This window comes from Miniopterus schreibersii (genome assembly GCF_964146895.1).
Source record: "Miniopterus schreibersii genome assembly, chromosome: X".
In the NCBI taxonomy this organism is placed as follows: Eukaryota; Metazoa; Chordata; class Mammalia; order Chiroptera; family Miniopteridae; genus Miniopterus; species Miniopterus schreibersii.
The window spans coordinates 32,248,171-32,268,821 of record NC_138104.1 but is presented as its reverse complement, the minus strand read 5'-3'; the positions used below and the strand labels follow the sequence as shown (position 1 = coordinate 32,268,821).

General features: G+C 36.2%; 1 protein-coding gene across 1 annotated transcript in view; it reads left to right on the top strand.

The window, feature by feature from the left end:
* The window catches only part of DIAPH2 (diaphanous related formin 2), a 757,596-nt gene that overhangs the window by 213,429 nt on the left and 523,516 nt on the right, over positions 1–20,651 (top strand). Inside the window, exons 11-16 of the mRNA XM_081126081.1 lie at positions 2,925–3,035; positions 8,317–8,435; positions 10,470–10,586; positions 13,109–13,227; positions 17,083–17,147; positions 20,390–20,494. Of these exons, the coding sequence (XP_080982207.1) occupies positions 2,925–3,035; positions 8,317–8,435; positions 10,470–10,586; positions 13,109–13,227; positions 17,083–17,147; positions 20,390–20,494 (636 nt within the window). The remainder of the gene's footprint in view (positions 1–2,924; positions 3,036–8,316; positions 8,436–10,469; positions 10,587–13,108; positions 13,228–17,082; positions 17,148–20,389; positions 20,495–20,651) is intronic.

The window sequence follows — 20,651 nt, the reverse complement described above, 5'->3', positions numbered from 1 at the left end:
TTCTAATTATATTTTAAAATCTAATTCCATTTTTAAAATTTAATTTTGTAGTTATAAGTAGTGACAATTATTTTGATTTTATTCTAGTCCTGTGAAAAGGGCGGTAATTGTGTGGTACTATAAAAGGAATAGAAATAATTAAGATGACTGTTCTTCACATTTTTACAATGTAAATATTTCTATAAAAGAGCATTATTTTAGCAGATTATGTTGTAAGGTGACATGATAGTATGACTATTATTCATACATTATTTGTAATTAATTAGATATCTATTAGAATTTGAAAAACAACTAATAGTACATTGACAAACCATTGCCATTACCTGTTTACTGAATTCAGTATCTCCTAATTATTTTATACTATAGTCAGTGGATGCAACTTATATTTTATTCAGTTATATATTCACACATTATATGTAAAGTATTTAATAGCATTGCAACACTTATCTTGTTAAATGTAAAGTTATTTTGATGTTGATACATTCATTAATTTCATTGACTTTTACTGTGTTTATCATCTCCTGATCTAAATACTTTTATTTGTTTAAAGGTACAATTTCAAAACTCATTAACTTGTTTCTTATGGAACTGTTCCCTTTACTTGTAGGGTATTAATACAAGCCATTAAGCTAGAATTTCTTCTGGCAAAAACAATCCTAGCAGATGGCAACTCTTCTCTCTATTAATTTTGGATTGGACATGTACTTTGGCTTGTTCAGTCATGTCATAGTTGTAACATAACAAGGATCATTCAAGCAAATACAATAACGATATAGCGATGGTCATGTAGAATATGCAAACTTATATTCCAGCCTATTGTAACTATGAAGACTTCACTTTTTTTTTTATTGTAAATAGGAGGATTATGTAATCTATTAAGGCATAAGTGTAATAATTTGTCTGATACGTCTTTTAAAATGTTTTCAAAACAATATATCTTTATTGATTTCAGAGAGAGGAAGGGGGAGAGAGAGAAGCATCAATGATGAGAGAGTGATTGGCTGCCTCCTGCATGCCCCCTGCTGGGGATTGAGCCTGCAACCTGGGCATGGGCCCTGACCAGGAATCGAACTGCGATTTCCTGGATCCTAGGTCGATGCTCAGCTGCTGAGCCATGCCCGGCCAGGCTGTCCAATATGTCTTTTGTAATGCCAAGTCTATGGCAAATATTTAGTCAGTTGTATAAGTGCTTTCGCTTGACATTTGACCCTTGGTACGAATTAGACTACATTGTTAATTTATCATTTAGATATCTAGTAATGTTAGAAGCAACCCCAGTCGTCCCCTTTAAAGCATGTAACTTGATTTTTGAACCTACATGTGAAGTAAATGGGCTAATCTCCCAAAGAAACATCTTAAATGCATAAGGTTTAGATATAAAAATAAAAGCAATATATCTTAACCTTTTCTCTTCACTTGAGAAAATAACTATCATAATACTAGGTCTGGACAAGTCAAAATACATTTGAAATACATTTTTTGCTAATATTTTTTTTCTGTAGTACTTTTTGTGTGAGTCAATAAAACTTCATTGGTACAAGCAGGCAGCACGCCTGATTAGACCAATGGGCTGCAGTTGGCCCCTGGTCCTTAGCTTGCCAACCCCCCTGTCTCTATGCTCATTTAATCTTGGCAGCCTCAGGAGATCGGTTGTCACTTGGAGGGAAGAAAGGAGGCTTGGGGATTAGCAGGGTTACCTAGTCCGGGGGGGGTCTCTGTGGGACATCCAGGAGCAGGTATATCCAAGTACAGCTGGATTTGTAGGTGGGGAACCTAACAGGGGAGAAGGAGGAGGTCAGGGTCCCAGCCCAGAAGAGGCCCCAGGGTTTTGGGTACATACACAAAGCAAGTAGAGTAGAACCCGCACTAACTATGGATTCACCTGTGTTCCCTTGTATGTGTACTTGACGCCTTGACTCAGTCTGGCGTTTTGTAGTTTTGCAGGAGTCCCCTTGCGCTCAGCTCCTAGAGTGCCCTACTGCTCAATCACATGCTTTCAAAATAACCAATTAAACGTGCAGCCCTTCACTTAAACCATTAGCCAGTTGCCTTCAGCTTGAGCGGTGTTTTCTAAAAATGGTCTTCACAAATAACGTATGGAACACCCGGCAATTCGCATTTTTCGATTCCCTTTAAGCTGGTAATTACCAGAAAATAATTCGCCTTTTATAGTAGAGAGCCTCAATATCAGAAGGTAAGAAAAAGTGAAACCCATTTTCCAGTGGCAATGTAATTAATGAATTACCTTCACCTGAAAAGAAGCCCTTATATTTATTTCATGCACATTAGTATTGGTATCACAGTGCCTTCCAGTTGATCTTCATTCACTTAATTCATTTTATACATAATAAATTAATTCATCTTAATCATGTATTTTAATACTCTCAATTTTGTGCACATCCATCCCATTAGTAAGATAGAGAGTATAAATCGATGTAATGTTTTCTCTAAGTTATCACTGATGCCTGTTTAATATCATGGTACTTTTATAACTTTACTAGATTTATTTTAAAAAAAGTGTTTATAACCATACAGAATTGAGGCTATGTCCACTCTGAGGATAGCTGGATATGCAAGATAAATTTTGTGATCTTTTTAAAGGACTCTCTATGCATACTTTTGAAACTTTGAGTTTCTCAGGAGAGAGTTTCATATTCCTTCATACTGTTTAGCAAAGGATAGAAGTACTTGACCATCCATCATATCTTCATTGGAATTATTCTGCACATAAGAAATTTTATTACTCATTTTGTTGTTTATACTTGAAAATCACCATCGTCCTTAAATTTGTATAAATATTTGTGTTTATTTTTATAGTATATGTATATATGCCTTTAGTAAATGGAAAAAGAATGGTCTGAATGCATTAATGAAATATTTAATTAAAAATTTTTTTAAAAATACGGTTTGCTTTCTATTTGTAGGTGGCCTGCATGCAGTTTATAAACGCCCTTGTTACTTTTCCTTACGAGCTTGATTTTCGAATACATTTACGGAATGAATTCCTCCGTTCAGGACTAAAGACAATGCTACCAGTAAGTTGAGTGTACACATTTATTATGCTGATGACCTTTAACATTTTTCTTTCTTTCAACAAAAGTACTTGCAACAGAGTAAATAAATGTGCCTTGTGATTTTCTTTTGTAAAGTTTGAAACACTTTGTAAGCTTTTTTTATTGCCGTAATATCAGTCTTTGTATGCAAGTGACGATTCAGAATGCAACTGATGCTGTGTCCAGATCTCCAGAAGTGCTGTTTTCCTTCCTAAAATCACAAGGGAACTTCTTTTCTTTGAATGTAAATACTGAGAACATAAAAGAAGACATTTAATTTTTTTTGGTAATTTCAATTTTCATTTAAATTTTTTGCTTTTTTTCTTTGATCGCTTAGATTGATTTCATTTATATTCAGCATAAATATGCATAGAATTTTGATTAGTATATTCTGGACACACTACTTAAGATTGGCATTCTTGTTATAGCACCGTGGGAATTTTTCTAAAGAAAAACAGTTTTATTTCTTGAATATGAACATTTGCTGTAATTATGATATTGTTAAAAAACATGTTTGAAGTAACTTTATAGGCTTGATCTGAGATAAATGAGCACACTTATTCTTTGAGTACAGATACAACTGTGACTTTATATTTTATTTAGTCTTTCAACTGAAGAGGGATTTTGTCCCAGACCATAGCATTGTTAGAGGAGACAAGTAAAATCTCACTAGTCTTTTCATGTAAGCTACTCGTGTCACACTTGAGAAACAAGAATTAAAAAGCAAGGGAGGGAAAACACAAAAACAAAACAAATGTCAGTGAGCCTGCATGTAAGACTTAGGGTACTGGAAATACCCAAACCTGGGACATTCCCTGGTGAGGAACCAGCGTGTAGCTTGCGTCAGCTACTTGTGGCGTGACAGTCTTAACTGGAAGTAGTTGGAACACATCATCATAAAATGGACGATTGAGTCTATTGAAAGCAGTTTTCATCAGATGTATGATTGGCTCTATTTTAGAAATTTCTGTGTCAGTTCCACTTTGAATGGCTCTTTAACCCATGAATTTAAAAACCAAGGAATTGGTTGCAGTGAATCAGAGCAACATTTTAAGTGACCCGTAGAGAGGTTTCAATGTGCAGTTAACATAGGCACATTCTATAACTACTTACAGGGTGTGCAACACATTGATTCCTGCTTTGTCACAAATCTTTCTTCATGGGAAGTCTTTGGCCTTCGGTAGCTGGAGATAATGTTATAGTCTTGATTCTAGTTTGCGTTTGAGTTGCCTCCTCATTGGTTTTCATGCTTGTCCTCCCTGGGTTAGTTGAATGGCTGGTCAAGAAAACTGTGACTCATTTTAATTTATTGCACTTCTGCACTTTTGTCTGGGTCTCTTCATTTATGCCAGGCTCGAGGGTCTCACGGTTTGCTCTTCTTTTGATGACAGGTGACAGTGAAGATTTTGCATCCGTGTTTCTAAGCTACACTTTCCCGTTGGCCTTATGGCCCTATAAAAAGCCTCTTGTGGCACCATGTACTCCTTAGTAGATGTATTCTTAAGATATTCTTCCAGTTACACTTTTGTTTAAGAACCATCTCTCTTTAATGTGGCCTGCTTCTCAGATCTTGGTGATTCTGAAGCTGGAGAAATGTGGAAAGTGTCATGTCTCTGCTCCTGAAAATTTTGGAATAGAGCCTGCAAGGATTCTCAATTTCTTTTCCTCCCTGAAAAGTGGAGTGAAATATGGCTAAATGGGGCTCTGGTTCTCAACCAAGACATTGGCCATGACCTCCTAAGAAGAGACTGTCAAGATCTTATTGAGGGTGGGGAAGAGATGTTTGGCTTGGAAAAAAAAAATCATTCCCAGGTACCTCTGATTAGAAGATGAGAATGGCAGTTCAGCAGACCCTGAGATTAGAGCTTGATTCTTAAATAACGTAGATTTCACTGCTACTGCTGCTGCTCTGACAGTTTTATTATCAAAAATGGAGCAAGGGCCAGAATGGTCATGCTTTAATGTATACTAGACATACCTACCATGGCAACTGTCTTATTAACTCACTATTAATTTAGTAAATATTTAAATTTAAAACCACTAGAATTTATAACATTCAACATCTTTTATGCATGCAGTGAAACTTAATATAATAATAGATGAGTCTTTAAAATCCTTGCAGTTTTATGCTCTTGTTTTATACCCTGTTCTGACAAGAGGAGCTCCCTATGTTTCTAGAACATAGCAGCCAATTAGGTGTGGTTGTGGCTAATAATAGTAGTTGGTATATGGATAAAAAATTACTACCTGCGATCGTTAAGTGATAGGGGAGGAGAGTTCTTAGTAGTTCCGTAACCCCAAGACAGTCATAGTATTATAGTAGAGTAAAACATTTTTTCATATAATTATCAGGCGCCTCAAGGACAATTATTTTAATTATATTCTGTAAAAATTTAATTTCAGAATTCCCCCATCTCTATGGATCAATTGCAGTATTTAAAGGGAGTTTATACCTCATTTATGTAGGAATTCACTTTTCATCAGTTCGCTTTAGTAATTTGCGATAAATGAATCGTTACATACTCTAAAGTGAATTTTCAAATAGTTAACTTACATTGACTTCTTGTGAAGTCCTCTCCTGCCTTTTATTTAGTTGAATAAAGTAGGAAAATATTAGGTAAATCAGATATGAGAAGGAGGAGCATGATAGTAAGAAGTTGTGTCCGTAGGCAGCAGGTGTTTTCTTTTTCTTTTTTTAATACGTCTTTATTGATTTCAGAGAGAGGAAGGGAGAGGGGAAGAGGAGAAACATCAGTGGTGAGAGAGAGTCATTGATTGGCTGCCTCCTGCACGCCCCCTGCTGGGGATCGAGCCCGAAACCCGGGCATGTGCCCTGACGGGGAATCGAACTGCGATCTCCTGGATCCTAGGTCGATGTTCAACCGCTGAGCCATGCCGGCCAGGCCAGGCCAGGCATTCTTAATCTCTTTTAAAAGCCTGACAAACCCTTCCTTATTCGTTTGAAGACTCAAACTTGATTGCTTGACTGGTAATCAGCCATGTATTGGTAATAGACTTTGATTTCCTTAGAAGTACACTGTTTTATAGAGAATTACATGCTTCAGAGGATCTGCCTAAAATGTGCCATGTCTATATAGCAAGTCTGTTTAAAAAATATCCGAAACATGTTTACAACATTTCACACAATTAGTTGTAGTGCAATTCAGTAATTTTAAAGTATTGTACATTTTTATTATTTTTTCTTTTTATTGAATTTATTGGGGTGACACTGGTGAACAAAACTAAACAGGTTTCAGGTACATAATTCTATAACACATCATCTAATATTCTACATTTTTAAACATAAAACTTTAGTTATGCATTTTCATTTACTTTTATAGGATATCCATCACATTTGGGATATATAAAAGCATTATTAATTTATTAAATGATTATTTTATCAAGAATTTATGGATACATATTTCAAGGTTGTACAGTTGACTGAAAGGAAGTTATATATATGTATGTGTGTATGTATGTGTGTATGTATATGTGCATATGTATTTATTTTAATGGATCATTATTAATACACAATACTTATACTGCATTTATACATGTCCATATTTGTATATTGTGCTGTATATGTTCACACACTATATATAATATAAATCATGTGTTGTCCTAATTCAAAACCAAATTAAACAAAACCAATGTCACCAATTATTTTCACTGAAAATGTTTTTTGTCTTATTTATCTTTTATTAAATTTATTGGAGTGACATTGGTTACTTACTGAAAGCATTTAAATCATGAATACCGATTCCATGTTTTATACATTTCTGATGCTAATTAAATGACAGTATTTAAGTTGGATTTTTCTCCTTTTCAAACATTCATTTGAATGTGTTCAAGTTTCATAGTGAACACCTGAGAAAAAGTAGAATGCAACATAAGAATAAAGAAGGGTTATATTCTGAAACTTGCTAAAGTGGTTTCTGCAGTGACCAGCCTCTTGGGTATGTCTGGGGCCTGCTGTTTCCTGAACAGAGTTCAGAGGTCACCTAAGACTATGACCCATCAATGGCAGACAGTTGTGCATTCCAATAAACACCTTCCTTCCCCTTCAAAGTGGAAAACTAGACCCAAAGCAAGTTATTACTGAAAAGGAAACTAGTATAAATACATTTATTTGTTACATCTTTATACGAGATTATATAGATATATATTAATAAGTATTTTCACATGCTATTTAGGTAAATTTTCACTTAATTATTATGTTTGAGAATATTGGGAAAAGAAACATCTAGAAATTGCATAAACTTGTGTTTGGCTTCAATCTGCACCATTACATCTCCATTGATGATTGTTCTGTTGAATAAAAATAGAAACAAGAAATGCATCCTCTTTTGTTTGACTGACCTAATTTGAAGTACACCCTACTTGCATTTCCTTTTAGAGTTCACGCTCAGCTCCGAAAATCCTAGTCCCACTTTTTGGTACCACCCTTGAGCATCCACAGTTGTGATTTTCCATTTGGGTTTTGAAAGCTGCAACTTAATGGACGCATATTAAAAGCTATCCCAGGTGATATATATTAAGCCCAACAATCTCTAGTGTGGCATGCTTCCAAAGATTTTGTTTATATTATTATTTTGAAAATTATCAGAGGTTTGTAATGCATGTGCTTATAATGTATTACAAAAACAAATCTTTGATGCCCAAGTTGGTATTTTGTGATTAGGCTAAACAAAGATGAAAGGTGGGGGAGGAGGCTAGATACGTAGCCTGAGAAAAAGTCCTGATACCTTTTTGCTTCAAATCACAAAATATCATTTAAAATAAATTTGTCTATTCAACTTTTCCAGCCATACTTGGGACTGTTGTGCTTGAGTATATCCTTGTATTTGTTCTTTATTAATACAGTTGATCTATATTTGCATTTTTTGCCAATGGCATATGTGAATGTCCTAACTGCATGAGTTCCTTTGCGATCTTTGATGAGTGTGTTTAGTCAAAACGACATCATTTAATTTGGGTTGTTAGCAATTAGTTGTGTGTTTTTTTCCTTTGTAAAAGTGACTGTTAATTTTTTAATGTCAATAACCAAAATATGGGGCATGAAAAAAATGCACTGAATGCACCGAGGTTCTTTTATTTTAAAATAGAAAAACATAGTACATTTCCTTTCAGGAAACCAAGTGCGCGCGTCGGTATTTGAATTGCTTCTGTGTATATGAATAAATAATGGTGGCTGGCCTTTATTACCAAAATAGGCTGTTGCCAAACTGTTATTCATCTGTTAAATTTTATCTTTAAATATTAGGATCTGAAAGAAAAAGAGAATGATGAGCTCGATATTCAGTTGAAAGTATTCGATGAAAACAAAGAGGACGACCTAACTGAGTTATCACATCGTCTCAATGACATTCGAGCAGAAATGGAATATCCTTTTGACAAGCCAGGCACATCATTTTGTGTGTACTGTGAAAAAGGGATTCGTGGGTGATATTGCGAATCGTTATTAGAATTCTTTTCTGCAAGCCCAGTTTATATCCATTTATTTATATTAGAACCTCACTTTGATGCTGTCCTTGAGACTCATGTCGAGGAACTGTCAGACTGTCCTGATGATTTACACAGGCCCTATTGAAATCTGCACAGTGGCCGTATATTGTGCTCAGTGGTCTCGAAAAGAAAGAGCCTGAGGGAACATACCTCGTGCATAAGGATTTTGGGGGAAAAGTTCACTGAGTTCATATGTGCCTATAGGTAATATACCTTTTCAATTTATTAAGTGGTACTCAGTGGTTTAGAGAGAGAATTCAGTTCAAATAAATGTCTTGTTCTCAATCCAGATATTTTGCTCCCTTAGCAAAACAAAGCACTGTTTAGATGTGGTAGTAGCTGACTGTAACAAAGCTCTGCGCTAGAAGCATCCGAGTCAGATACAGCTGGCATATAATCTTCCTATGGCAGTGATTTAATACAAACGGAAGTGATTTTATGTCTAAGATGGTCTTTACAGCACTGGGCCATTTGTTTCACACCCATTCAGTTTCTCCCTGATGGATTCTAAGGAAATAGAGAAATGCTTCAGAACCAAAATGACCTCTGAGCTGGACTTTGCCCTGTGATGTCCTTTCCTCTTCCTCCTTCCCGCTCAAAACTGGAAGTAGTCCCTTCCTTGAAACTCCTAGAGTGGTTGGTTTGTCCTGGTCTTATGTATGTACCCTTCCGTGCCCCTGTGAGATGAGGCACGAATGTCCTATTGCATTTTTCCCCTCCAGTAGCTCCTCCCCAAGTGTCTTACACGTTGGTACTGGATGGGGAGGTGTGCATCGAATGACAGTTTCGTTACTATGAGGGATAATTGCTCATAATTTTTTATCCATCGTTAGGGACCCTAATCCACAGGGTTTCCATAATATTAAATACTTTTCATGTCAATAAATATCTTGCTTTTTGGCCTTACATAGATTTTTCTCATAATCATACTTCACAAAGCTATATTTGGAGCCATTTTGTAACCACTTAAAGGACCTTACGAGACTTGAACACAACCCTCTTACATGGGGGGCTAAGAAGTGATCTAGCATACACTTAATTCCACTTCAGAGAAAATGTTGACGTTTCCGGTTATTTTTAGGGTGTTGGGATTACATCTCCTCTCCTACGTTTCTTTGACATCAATTTTCCTGATCCATTTTTGCAATCTGTTTTCTAGTTTACTAAAAGCATTTAAACTTCTACCATTCCTCTTACATCCTAAGAAAAATGTTCCAGGTTTCATTCTTTGCTGTCCATGTTTTATTAAATAATGAAACACAAATGAATGCAAACATTAATAATTTCAGATTTTGTTACATATTTCATCCATATAAAATAAAACCAGTTTCATGATCTTTTAATCAGTCCACAAAATGCTCATTTGCCTTTTTTCTATTTTATTTCACTGGGAATATAGAGGAGTACTGGCTTTTGTGACCAATATAGGTCCTCCCTCTCAGAAAGATTAAGAGAAAACCATTTTCATTAATGACATTGCTGTTCCTATGTACCAGCTATAATCTGGGCTTTAAAATATTAACCGAAGAACAGACATGCATATATTCATAACCCATGTACACAGACAATAGTGCCGTGAAGGCCTGGGGAGGGGGAGGGGGTGGAGTGAAGGGGGTCAATGCGGGGGAAAAGGGGATATCTGTAATACTTTCAACAATAAAGATAAATTTAAAAATACATAATGAGTAACAGATCACTTAAGGTTTTGATGGTCAAATGGTCTTGAAAATACTCTTTATTTCTCCTGTCAAAATATAAACATGTTTCCATAGATTATATTTCTATGTGTAAATGTTTAAATGCGGGATCACGAGTTGAAGGTTTAGAAACAGTAGTAGAGACAAGATGATCCATCAGTGAATGAAATTTTCATGAAGAATCTTTGAGTTTTTTCCTTGACTTACTTTTCACTGATATGAATGAAGTATACCATCTTCTGTATAACATGTTGAAGGACACAGCTGCTGAAAATTACTTACTATCGATTCTACAACATTTTTTGCTCATCAGAAATGACTATTATATCAGGTAAGGAGCAGTTCTCAGAGTACTACTTATATAATTTGAATTAGATATTAAAGAAAAGTTAACAATGTAGTGGGGTCCAGGCAGTGCATGCATAACATGTAAGAGCTTGATGACTTATGGTAACACTTTGTAAATGACGTTAATTTATTTTAATTGAGCCAGAAGAATTTATTTGTAGAAATGGGGTACCCCAGCACCAGGATGTTTTTTTGTTTGTTTTTAAAATATATCTTTATTGATTTCAGAGAGAGGAAGGGAGAGGGAGAGAGAGAGAAACATCAATGATGAGAGAGTTTTTGATTGGCTGCCTCCTGCACGCTCCCTGCTGGGGATGGAGCTCGAAACTCGGCCATGTGCCCTGACCGGGAATCGACCGGCGATCTCCTGGATCCTAGGTTGATGCTCAACCGCTGAGCCACACCCGGCTGGGCACACCAGGGCTTTTAATAGCATTGAGCCCACATTTTTTATTGACGCCATGAAGAATTTTTCTTGCTAGATAATGGTTAAACAGAGCCAGCACTAAAGAGTCTATGGTAGAACTTTTAAGTTCTTATTTTAATAAGTAAAGTTTTACCGTTATTTGTTTTATAGTATTTATCTAGCAATAGATGTGTTCTTATCTAAGAAAATAATAATGCTAATATTTCAGCTTTACATTAAACAATGTAGTTCTTCAAAATAAATGATTATGAGAATAACTCATAAGGTTAGAAGTTTTAGTGTCTAGTAACTCAGAATATTATCTGAAAACCAGAAAATTAGAGAAAGGTTTCTGAGCGACTGAAATTAGCCATCAGGTGGTGACCATGTTCTGTTCAACTGTTTAAGAGACTCTTAGGTCTTCTTTAGGGTCAGTATGCATGACATTCTGGCAGCCTAGGCTTTCTGATTTCTCAAAACTTGCTTAACGGGGAAAGGAAGTTTACCATGGGGTGAGGTACAGTTGCAACAAAAATGACAGTTCTAAAGCCATGTAGAAAACTATTATAGTTCAGACCAGTACAATATCTGATGGACATCATGATTTTACAGAGACATAGAAAAGTATTTAAAATATTAAATGTTAAGCTTTTTTTAAAGTCAGGAAGATGGCAATACACTTGAAATTATTGTTGTTTTCTAAAGGAAGTTCTAGTAATTAAACGGGTACTGTAGCCATGTGTACACAGTTACCTGGGAAAATTGTGTAAAGCCATCCATTTCTCAGGAGCTGATGAAATGAGGACTTACTCTAATATGACATCCTTTTCATCCTGAGAACATTCATGTGAGGTAGAAGTGTGACACGCACTTACATTCTACTTAGAGATAATGAGCCTGTTCTCAGGGAGACCAGTTGTGTTTTCCTTATTAACCCAAAGACTCATTGACTAGACTGATTATGAACCCATATTATTTACCTGGGACCAGATGATGACATGAAGAGTCTCAGATTTGTAATGTACAGGGGTGGACAAAAGTAGGTTTACAGTTGTGAGTATATAAAACAGAGTTTATTCTTGTATTATTTATTAGTTATTATATGATTTATTTGTATTAACACAATAAAACTACTTTTGCCCACCCCTGTATATTACTGTTTATTTTTATTGACACCAGCCCTGTGACAAAGGACATATAAGAGCAATTAGAATCTGTTTGGCTTCATTGGCAAACTTTTAGTAGGTTGGCTAGTTATTAGCACACGATTTTAGGGACGTTTATGTCATAATTTGTCTATAAGAGTATTTCTTTCTGATTTTTCTCTGTCGAATTTATTATCCACTGATCAGTACTCAATTTCCCCCAAATATTAATGTAAAACGTGCCTTTTAAAAAAATTTTGAAGTATGCAAGTAGTCATTTTTAAGGCCAGAATTACCTTGGTAGATTATACAATTAGGATATGTTTTAGAACTTTAGACACTTTGAACGAATTGAGGCTCTGCCCGTGCATATTAAGTGTCAGTGTGTCTATAAAATGGATCTTTTAAAATGCGTGCATAAGTAGATCTTCGGAATAGCCTGTAGTATAACTGGCTCAGTCCAGTTTTGTAAGGTGTTACAGCTAATCTCAAGTAAGTGTATTGCAGTAAATTGAAGACATTGCTTGCCACCAAATGCCAAGATACCCACCCCTTATTAAAATTGAGAGCATGGAGAGGCCTAGAATTCTTTCTGTATCCACGGATGTAGGACTAACAGGTCATTTATTTTCATTAACTTTAGGAACAACAGCTTAAGTTTAAGTAGATAAGGTTGATAAGCATTTTTGTACTCAAGCATGAATCCCTGCAAACTAGAGTGTTAAGTCACTAAGTGGTCACAGTTGATTACATCACAGTGGGTTTTGCACTGTAACATCCAGACCATCTTTAAACGTAGGCATATTTCTTCTACGGGAGTGTAATGTCTGGAAGGATTTTTTTAGAAAACAATGCTAGAAAAAGACAGTTCTTATATCACGCTAAATCACCTCTTATGAAAATTGATTTGTATAGGTAGAAAGGGTATTTAAGAATGCTTTCTCTCTCTTTCAGACCACAGTATTACAAAATAATTGAGGAGTGTGTTTCACAGATAGTGCTGCACTGCAGTGGTACCGACCCAGATTTCAAGTATAGACAAAGATTAGACATTGATTTAACTCATCTGATAGGTATGTAATATAATCCTCAGTGTCCATTCATTGTGTTTTACTCTCTTCTGTATGATAAGCACTTTTTAAAAGTAGCTCTCTTACTGAACTTCCTCTATTAATATCTGATAAATCATTGTGTTGCTGGGTACTTAATCACTATAATTGTTAATTATGATGATCATGAGAGTTCTGCCTGTGTGATTAAAACTATGAACCTATTTGATAGGTTTCAGCACTCTTGAATTCAGGTTAAAATTAATACCCCACAGAAAACCATTGTATTATTACAGACGAACGCCCTGCTGTAGAAACAAGACTAAAATCCTTTGATTCAGTTTTTACTGGTACCTTAATGGCTTAATAGAAATCCCATGTACAGTAGGGTCTAGTTAGTAATATGGCTGTGTTATTCATGTTCAAATTTGAAAAAGAAATACAGGATTATTTCAGTAACTTCAGACCATTTAATTCTATCAAAGTAGAACACTTTATAGTTGATAGACTTTAAAGCTAGAAAAGAATTTGAGAAGATCATGGTCATCGACTTGTATGGCTGAGGAAATGCCCTTATATCATCCATACTGGTAATTAGCTGTACTTTCTGGAACAGTCTCTGGATGATGTGAAGCCTCTCTTCTGAAATATGCTCTGCTATCTGACCTTACAGTTAAACAGTTTTATTTATACCTAATGGAAATCACTATTGGTAAGATTCAAGCCTGAATTAATTTGTCTTGTCTTTAAAAGAAGAAAACAGCAGCTGTTGGATGCCAATTACATACTATCCTTTACCCCATAGCACAGGGCAGGCTCATAGTAATATTCAGAGATGAATTCCATTTCATTATTGATCACGTATTATTATTTTTTAAAAATATGTTTTTATTGATATCAGAGAGAGGAAGGGAAAGGGAGAGAGAGAGGGAAACATCAATGATGAGAGAGTCATTGATTGCCTCCTGCACGCCCCCTGCTGGGGATCTAGCCTGCAACCCGGGCATGTGCCCCCACTGGGAATTGAACTGTGACCTCCTGATTCATAGGTTGGCGCTCAACCACTGAGGCACACTGGCGGGGCTATCATGTATTAGTTTTTAAATTTTTTGATGTAAGAGAGAGAGAGAGAGACATCCATTTGTTGTTCCACTTATGCATTCATTGGTTGCCTTTTTTTTTTTTAATATGTCTTTATTGATTTCAGAGAGAGGAAGGGAGAGGGTGAGAGAGAAAGATAGAAACATCAATGATGAGAGAGCCATTGATCAGCTGCCTCCTGCATGCCCCCATGGGATAGAGCCCGCAACCCGGGCATGTGCCCTGACTGGGAATCGAACCTCGATTGCCTGGATCCTAGGTCGATGCTCAACCGCTGAGCCACGCCCAGCCTGGCCATTGGTTGCTTCTTGTATGTGGCCTGACTGGAGATCGAACTCACAACCTTGGAGTATTGGGATAATGCTCTAACCAACTGAGCTACCCAGTCAGGGCTATTCTTTTCTGGTTTTAAATGCCTGCTCCTTTATTCTAGGCAATGTAGAGGCTGATGTGACAGTGTAAACCACCAACATTACTTTTTAGCTTAGTGCATTCTCTCTCTCTCAGGAATTTTCATGGAGCATTTGTATTACAAGAACTTCCATGTTAACCTTTAAACTGGGACTTTGATAATTTTTCCATGTTAACCTTTAAAATGTGACTTTGAATGTCTGCATAACATTCCATTTATGGAATACCATATCATCTTGACTGTTTTTTTTCTTATTGTACATCTAGATTGTTTTTGGGCTTCCACAATTAAAAATGAATCTCATGTGAACATTTTTGTATAAATGTTTAGCTTTTTCTCATTATTTCCTTAGGATTGATTTCTGTAGTGAGGGTATGACTTTTGAAGGTTAAATGCTTTTTACCTTGTGTAGCAATTAATGTGAATGCTGCTATCACTGCATATTTTTCATTGAGCTTGATAAACTCAGTAATTCATTGCACATTTTGTTGAGAGAGTTTTCAGGGACTATTTCCAAATATTTGTATTGGCTTATATTCTATTATAGACCATAGTTGGCACACATACTGTACTGTTGATTTTGGCTAGGTCGTTCAGTGTTCACAGACATTTGTTTTGTGTTCTGTGTGCCAGGTATTTATAATTGTGTACTGTTAATCAAGAGTATTGGGGTGGGGAGGGATGAAGGGATCAAGCGAGAGAGGACAGTCAGCATCATAGACTCATTATTACCTGCCCAAATCACTTCTCTAGGCTTCAGTTCTCATCCTCTAAATTCAGATAAGTCAAATATATGTGTGGTTCTTAATATTTTATGGTCAGAGGCCTTTTGCAGTAGCTGATGAATGCTGTGGAACTTGCACTAGAACATGCGCTTGCACACACACACATACATTCACAAAAATTTGCAGGTTCTTCAGGAACTTCTAGAAAATTTATGGATCTCTATTTTAAGATCACCTGGACTTGAGGAGCATAGAATCTCTTTTGATTTCACAGTTTTGTAAATCTTGTATGTTTTAGAAGTCAGATTCTATTCCTGCCTAATTTCTGATACCTTCCAACTGAAATTTAAATCAAGATTATTACCAACCATTGCCAGCATAGCACCGATCTGGCCCCTCTTCCATCTCATCATTTACCAGTTTCCTCCTTATTTGCCTTGCTCCAGCCAAAAAAAAAAAAAAAAAGCTATATCAAGGTATACTGGACATGAGAAAACTACCCATCTTTAAAGTACACAGTTTGATAAAATCTTGATATTTATGTACACTGAACACCATCATCCCACTCAAGACAGTAAACATCTCTTCCACGCCCAGAAGATCCTAAATTCTCCTTTGTAGTCTCCCCTTCCCATGGCTCTCTGCCTCTGCCATCCTGAGACAATCACTGATCTGCTTTCTCTTAATATAGATTAGTTTCATTTTCTAAAATATTAAATAACTAGAAATGTGCATGTACTCTCTTTCTGCCTCGCTTCTGTCATTCGGCAGAATTATTTTGAGATTCATTTATGTTGTTGTATTATAGGTTTTGATAGTTCATTCCTTTATAGAACTGAGTGGTATTCCCGTATATGCATATAGTGCAATTTGTTTATACATTTACTTGTTGATAGACATTTGGGTTCTTTCTAGTTTTAGGCTATTATAAATAAAGTTGCTATGACATTCATATTCAAGTAGGAGTATAGACATATGTTTTTATTTCTTGGAGATAGATACATAGGTATTGAATGGCTAGGTACAGGAGAGGCTGTATGCATAATAATGAGAATATTGTCCAAAAGAGGCTCTTCAGGTATTTATATTTTAGAGTATTTAATTCAGGTATTTAATTAGATGCGAGTTTAATGTTTATTTCCTTATTTACATAATATATTCTGTCCCCATCAGAAGTTATTTAAGTGATGTCTTTATTTAGGAAACCTGAATTAATGAATGTTATTGTATCTCTCCCTCTCGCTGTATTTTACGGGTTATTTCAAGTCTTAATAATCTTAAGCACAGATTCTTGGAGACCTCTCCACCCATATTAGCTGCAAAACAGTTTTTAAAGAATTCTATGATTGTAAAAGTTGCAAAATAATTGAATACCTTTAAAACAACGATAATTTAGTCAAATATATATTTGGATGTTTAGTTTGTACTTCAACAATACTATCAGTGAATCCAGTTGGTATGCAAAAAAAAAGAAAATTTATGTTAAATTGTTTGTTTTCTGTGTAGTCTATGTCAATTTCCCTTTAATAGCAGTTGACATGCAGATGATTGTCTACATAGTAGAATTACAGGCTGGCAGCCATGTTTTACCTAGAGATCCGATGCAATAATTTCTAATAATTTTTTGGTCAATCTTAATAGATTCTTGTGTGAACAAGGCAAAAGTTGAAGAAAGTGAACAAAAAGCCACGGAATTTTCAAAGAAGGTAAGGCTTATAAAATATTAGCCATAATTGGTAAATTAATAATTTAATCACAATATGTATTCCACTTTGTTTCTTTATGTGAGGCCTTATAAATGTTGCTTCAGTTCCATAGTACTTCATGTTTCTGGATTCAGACATAACCTTTAATCCATAATGGAAGAAAAACACCATATTCTAGTAAAGTGATAAATGAAGGATATAGTTAGAAGTGATCAACCAAAATATATTTCTCCATTGCCTTCCTGCAGCTCTCACAATAGGTATCTCCTTGGAGAACCCCGAGATGTTTAGCTCACCTCATCTGTTGTAAAGTCATTGCTCTTGATAGCAACAGAGTGACGCAATGTTTTCTCTGTATGTGCGTTTCTCTCTGCTTAGACTTGCCTTCTTTGAATTTTACCATCATTTTTTAAGTGATGCTGCTGCTGCTTCCTGTAGTTTTGGTGGAATCTGAGGTTCCCCTTATGCACATGCCAGCTTCATGTATCAATTTTATTTAGATCTTAGATTGTCTCGTTTCATGAAAAGCAGAGTTACCATTTTATTAGTGTCTACCAAAAGTTGCATTTGTTGTTGTTTTAGACCCCAGGAAGTGTTAGCATAGTGTTTCTCTGCTGTTGGTGGCAGGAAGAAGGATCGAGTCTAAAAGCTCTCCAGGTTTCAGCCTCTGACAGCAAGATGAAGTGCTTACATATTGCTGTCTCTTCAAAGTTATGACTTACCTTGGAGATTAGATAATCACTTTTGCTATCACTCCAGAAATTATGGAGTATTACTGAAGTTACTTCAGGGCATCTGAAGAAATGGCTTCGCTCTTTCAGTTACTAGAATAGGTTTTTAAGAGCTGGAGCATAAAATGTTTGTGTGAAGCTGTCATTTTTATTGGTGAAAGAAGATGTACGCTTTTGATTAATAGACCTTTATATTTCTAATGTTCTTGTTTTAAGGAGCACATTTAAAATTCCCTTCGATAATCTTAGAATCTCCTTAATTTTTCCCTGACACTGTGATTAGACACCGCAAGACTGGAGCAAATTATGATGATCTATCCTATGAAATTTTCTGTATGCATATGTTATGGAAAAAGGCGTCCTGAAATAAGAAAAAAAAATTTCAGTGTTCGGTGCTTTGTTATCATCATCATCAGCATTTAGAATGAAAACATGTATGGTCTCCCAGTAGTTGTCTGCATGCCTTCTCTTATTCTGGGTGATTTTAAGAGGCAATATAAAACGGTTAAAAAAAGAGAGTGAGAGAGTAAGGGGGCTAGAATGAGAAGCAGTAGTTACAAGATCTGATCTCTCAACCTTGCCACTAATTAGCTGTGACTTGAAGTAAGCCTCTTACTCTCCTTGGATCATAGTTTCTTTGTCCTTCAAAGGAGTGGATAAGTTTAGTGGATTTGTAAGGTTTTCCAGCTCAAATATCTCAGGCTTCTCGGATTCCTTCTGTGAGTTTATAGATTAAGATCATTTCAAGCAGAAACACTGTGTCCCTCTCTTCAGAAGTACTAACAAACCAACCATTTGTAGAGGAAAACTGTACAGTATGCTTGTGTAGACACTGTGCTTGAGAAGCACACAGGAGAAGCTAACTTTGGGAGGGAGGGAGGGAGTATAGAATCAGATAAATCCTTTTTTTTAATGGAGGTAACATCGGTTAATCAAATGATATAGGTTTCATATGTGCATTTCTATAATACGTCATCTGGATATTGCATTATGTGTTCACCAGCCAGAGCCAAGTCTCCTTCCCCCACCATTTATCCCCCCTTCATGCTCGTCCACAGGGGCAGTAGTGAAGTAGAAAAAGCTCCGTCTTCTCAGTGAGCTAGAAAACAAGGTCATTTGCTGATGAAGGATCTGGAGTGGGTATGAAATGTAAAGAGATTAGAGAGAATTTGGACCAACCTGTGTGGGACATTTTTCTAGGACTCAAGTAGAGATGAACAAATGAATTAACTAAGTAGTATTTCAGGTTTGACCCAAACACTGTGATTTCCAGTTTGCTCACTCATTCTTTCTTCAGATTCAGGGCTGAGTGGCACTTTATGGCTTCCAAAGGTCAAATCTACAGTGGGGATGAATATTTATTATAGCGAACATACTTTATTGTCTCACAATCTCTAAAGACAGTTCTATACCGTAAAAGATCACTTAAAAATAGAAATAACCTCATTGGGATAATGGATAGACCTCTAAAATGACTTGAAGTGATATTGACAATAGTGGGCAAATGTTCTTCAGCTGGATATAAGCAGTGTTCAGTTGGTGCAGGCTTCTTTGGGCTGCTTAGTGGGCTAAGAGCCGGGCAGGATGCAGTCAGTGGGTGTTCACTATTCAGATGGTCTCTGCCTTACACACTGTAGTTTAACCCCTTAATTTCCCTCTTTGAACATTTTGACAAGTGTTTTTGGTTAACTACGTGTGGGAGAATGCCTGTGTCATTGTACTGGCAGATTTCATGGAGCACTACTTTTTGGATGCTAGGCAGTGAAGATTATAATAGGAACTTTTTTTTTTTTTTTTTAATATATCTTTATTGATTTTGGAGAGAGGAAAGGAGAGGAGGGAGGGAGAGAGAGAGACATCAATGATGTGAGAGTCATTGATCGGCTGCCTCCTGGAAGCCCCTGACTGGGGATTGAGCCCGCAACCCGGGCATGTGCCCTGACCTGGAATCGAACCCTGATCGCCTGGATCCTAGGTCAACGCTCAACCGCTGAGCCATGCCCGGCCGGGCAGGAACATTCTCATTTGTGTTAATGCACATCCAAGTGCAGTTTCTTTTCAAGATTAAATACAATTAAGGAGTTGAACGCCTTGATGGCTAATTTTTTGGTTGCATTTTGTAATTGAATAAATGTGGAAATATGGGATGAAACATTAAAAAACATGAATAATTCTAAAACATAACTGAAAAACAGAAAAAAAAGATCCATTACTGATATGAAGAGAGACTTCTCAGTTCACCCTGTTAAACTTTGTTTTGTATTTTCTTTCAGAAGTGAAAATGGGGTTTGTTTACCTTGGGTTGGGGGCATATTTCTTCTTTTCTACCACAACAATACCCCACCCCCACAGGGTGTGGAATTGGCATGAAAATAATCGAGCTCTGATTTTTTGAGTGACCTGAGAATTCAGCGAAGCAAGAGACATTCTACTTATTTAATACCTAATGTTGTTTAAAGCTTTCTCATAACTATATTCTGAAGTGTACATTTATGGTGGTGATCATTGCAGTTTGATGAAGAATTCACAGCTCGACAGGAAGCTCAGGCTGAGCTTCAGAAAAAAGATGAGAAAATCAAAGAGCTTGAAACTGAAATCCAGCAACTTCGAACCCAGGTAATGAAACAAGATATAGACTTTGTGTCATGTCACAGCGAGTTTGATGGTGGAAAATTATCTTGTTAGATGGAAGGAAAAATATGACCAGAAGCAGACTTTTGACAGTTTCACAGTTTTGTTGAAATAACTACAGATTTGATTACCCAGGACAATA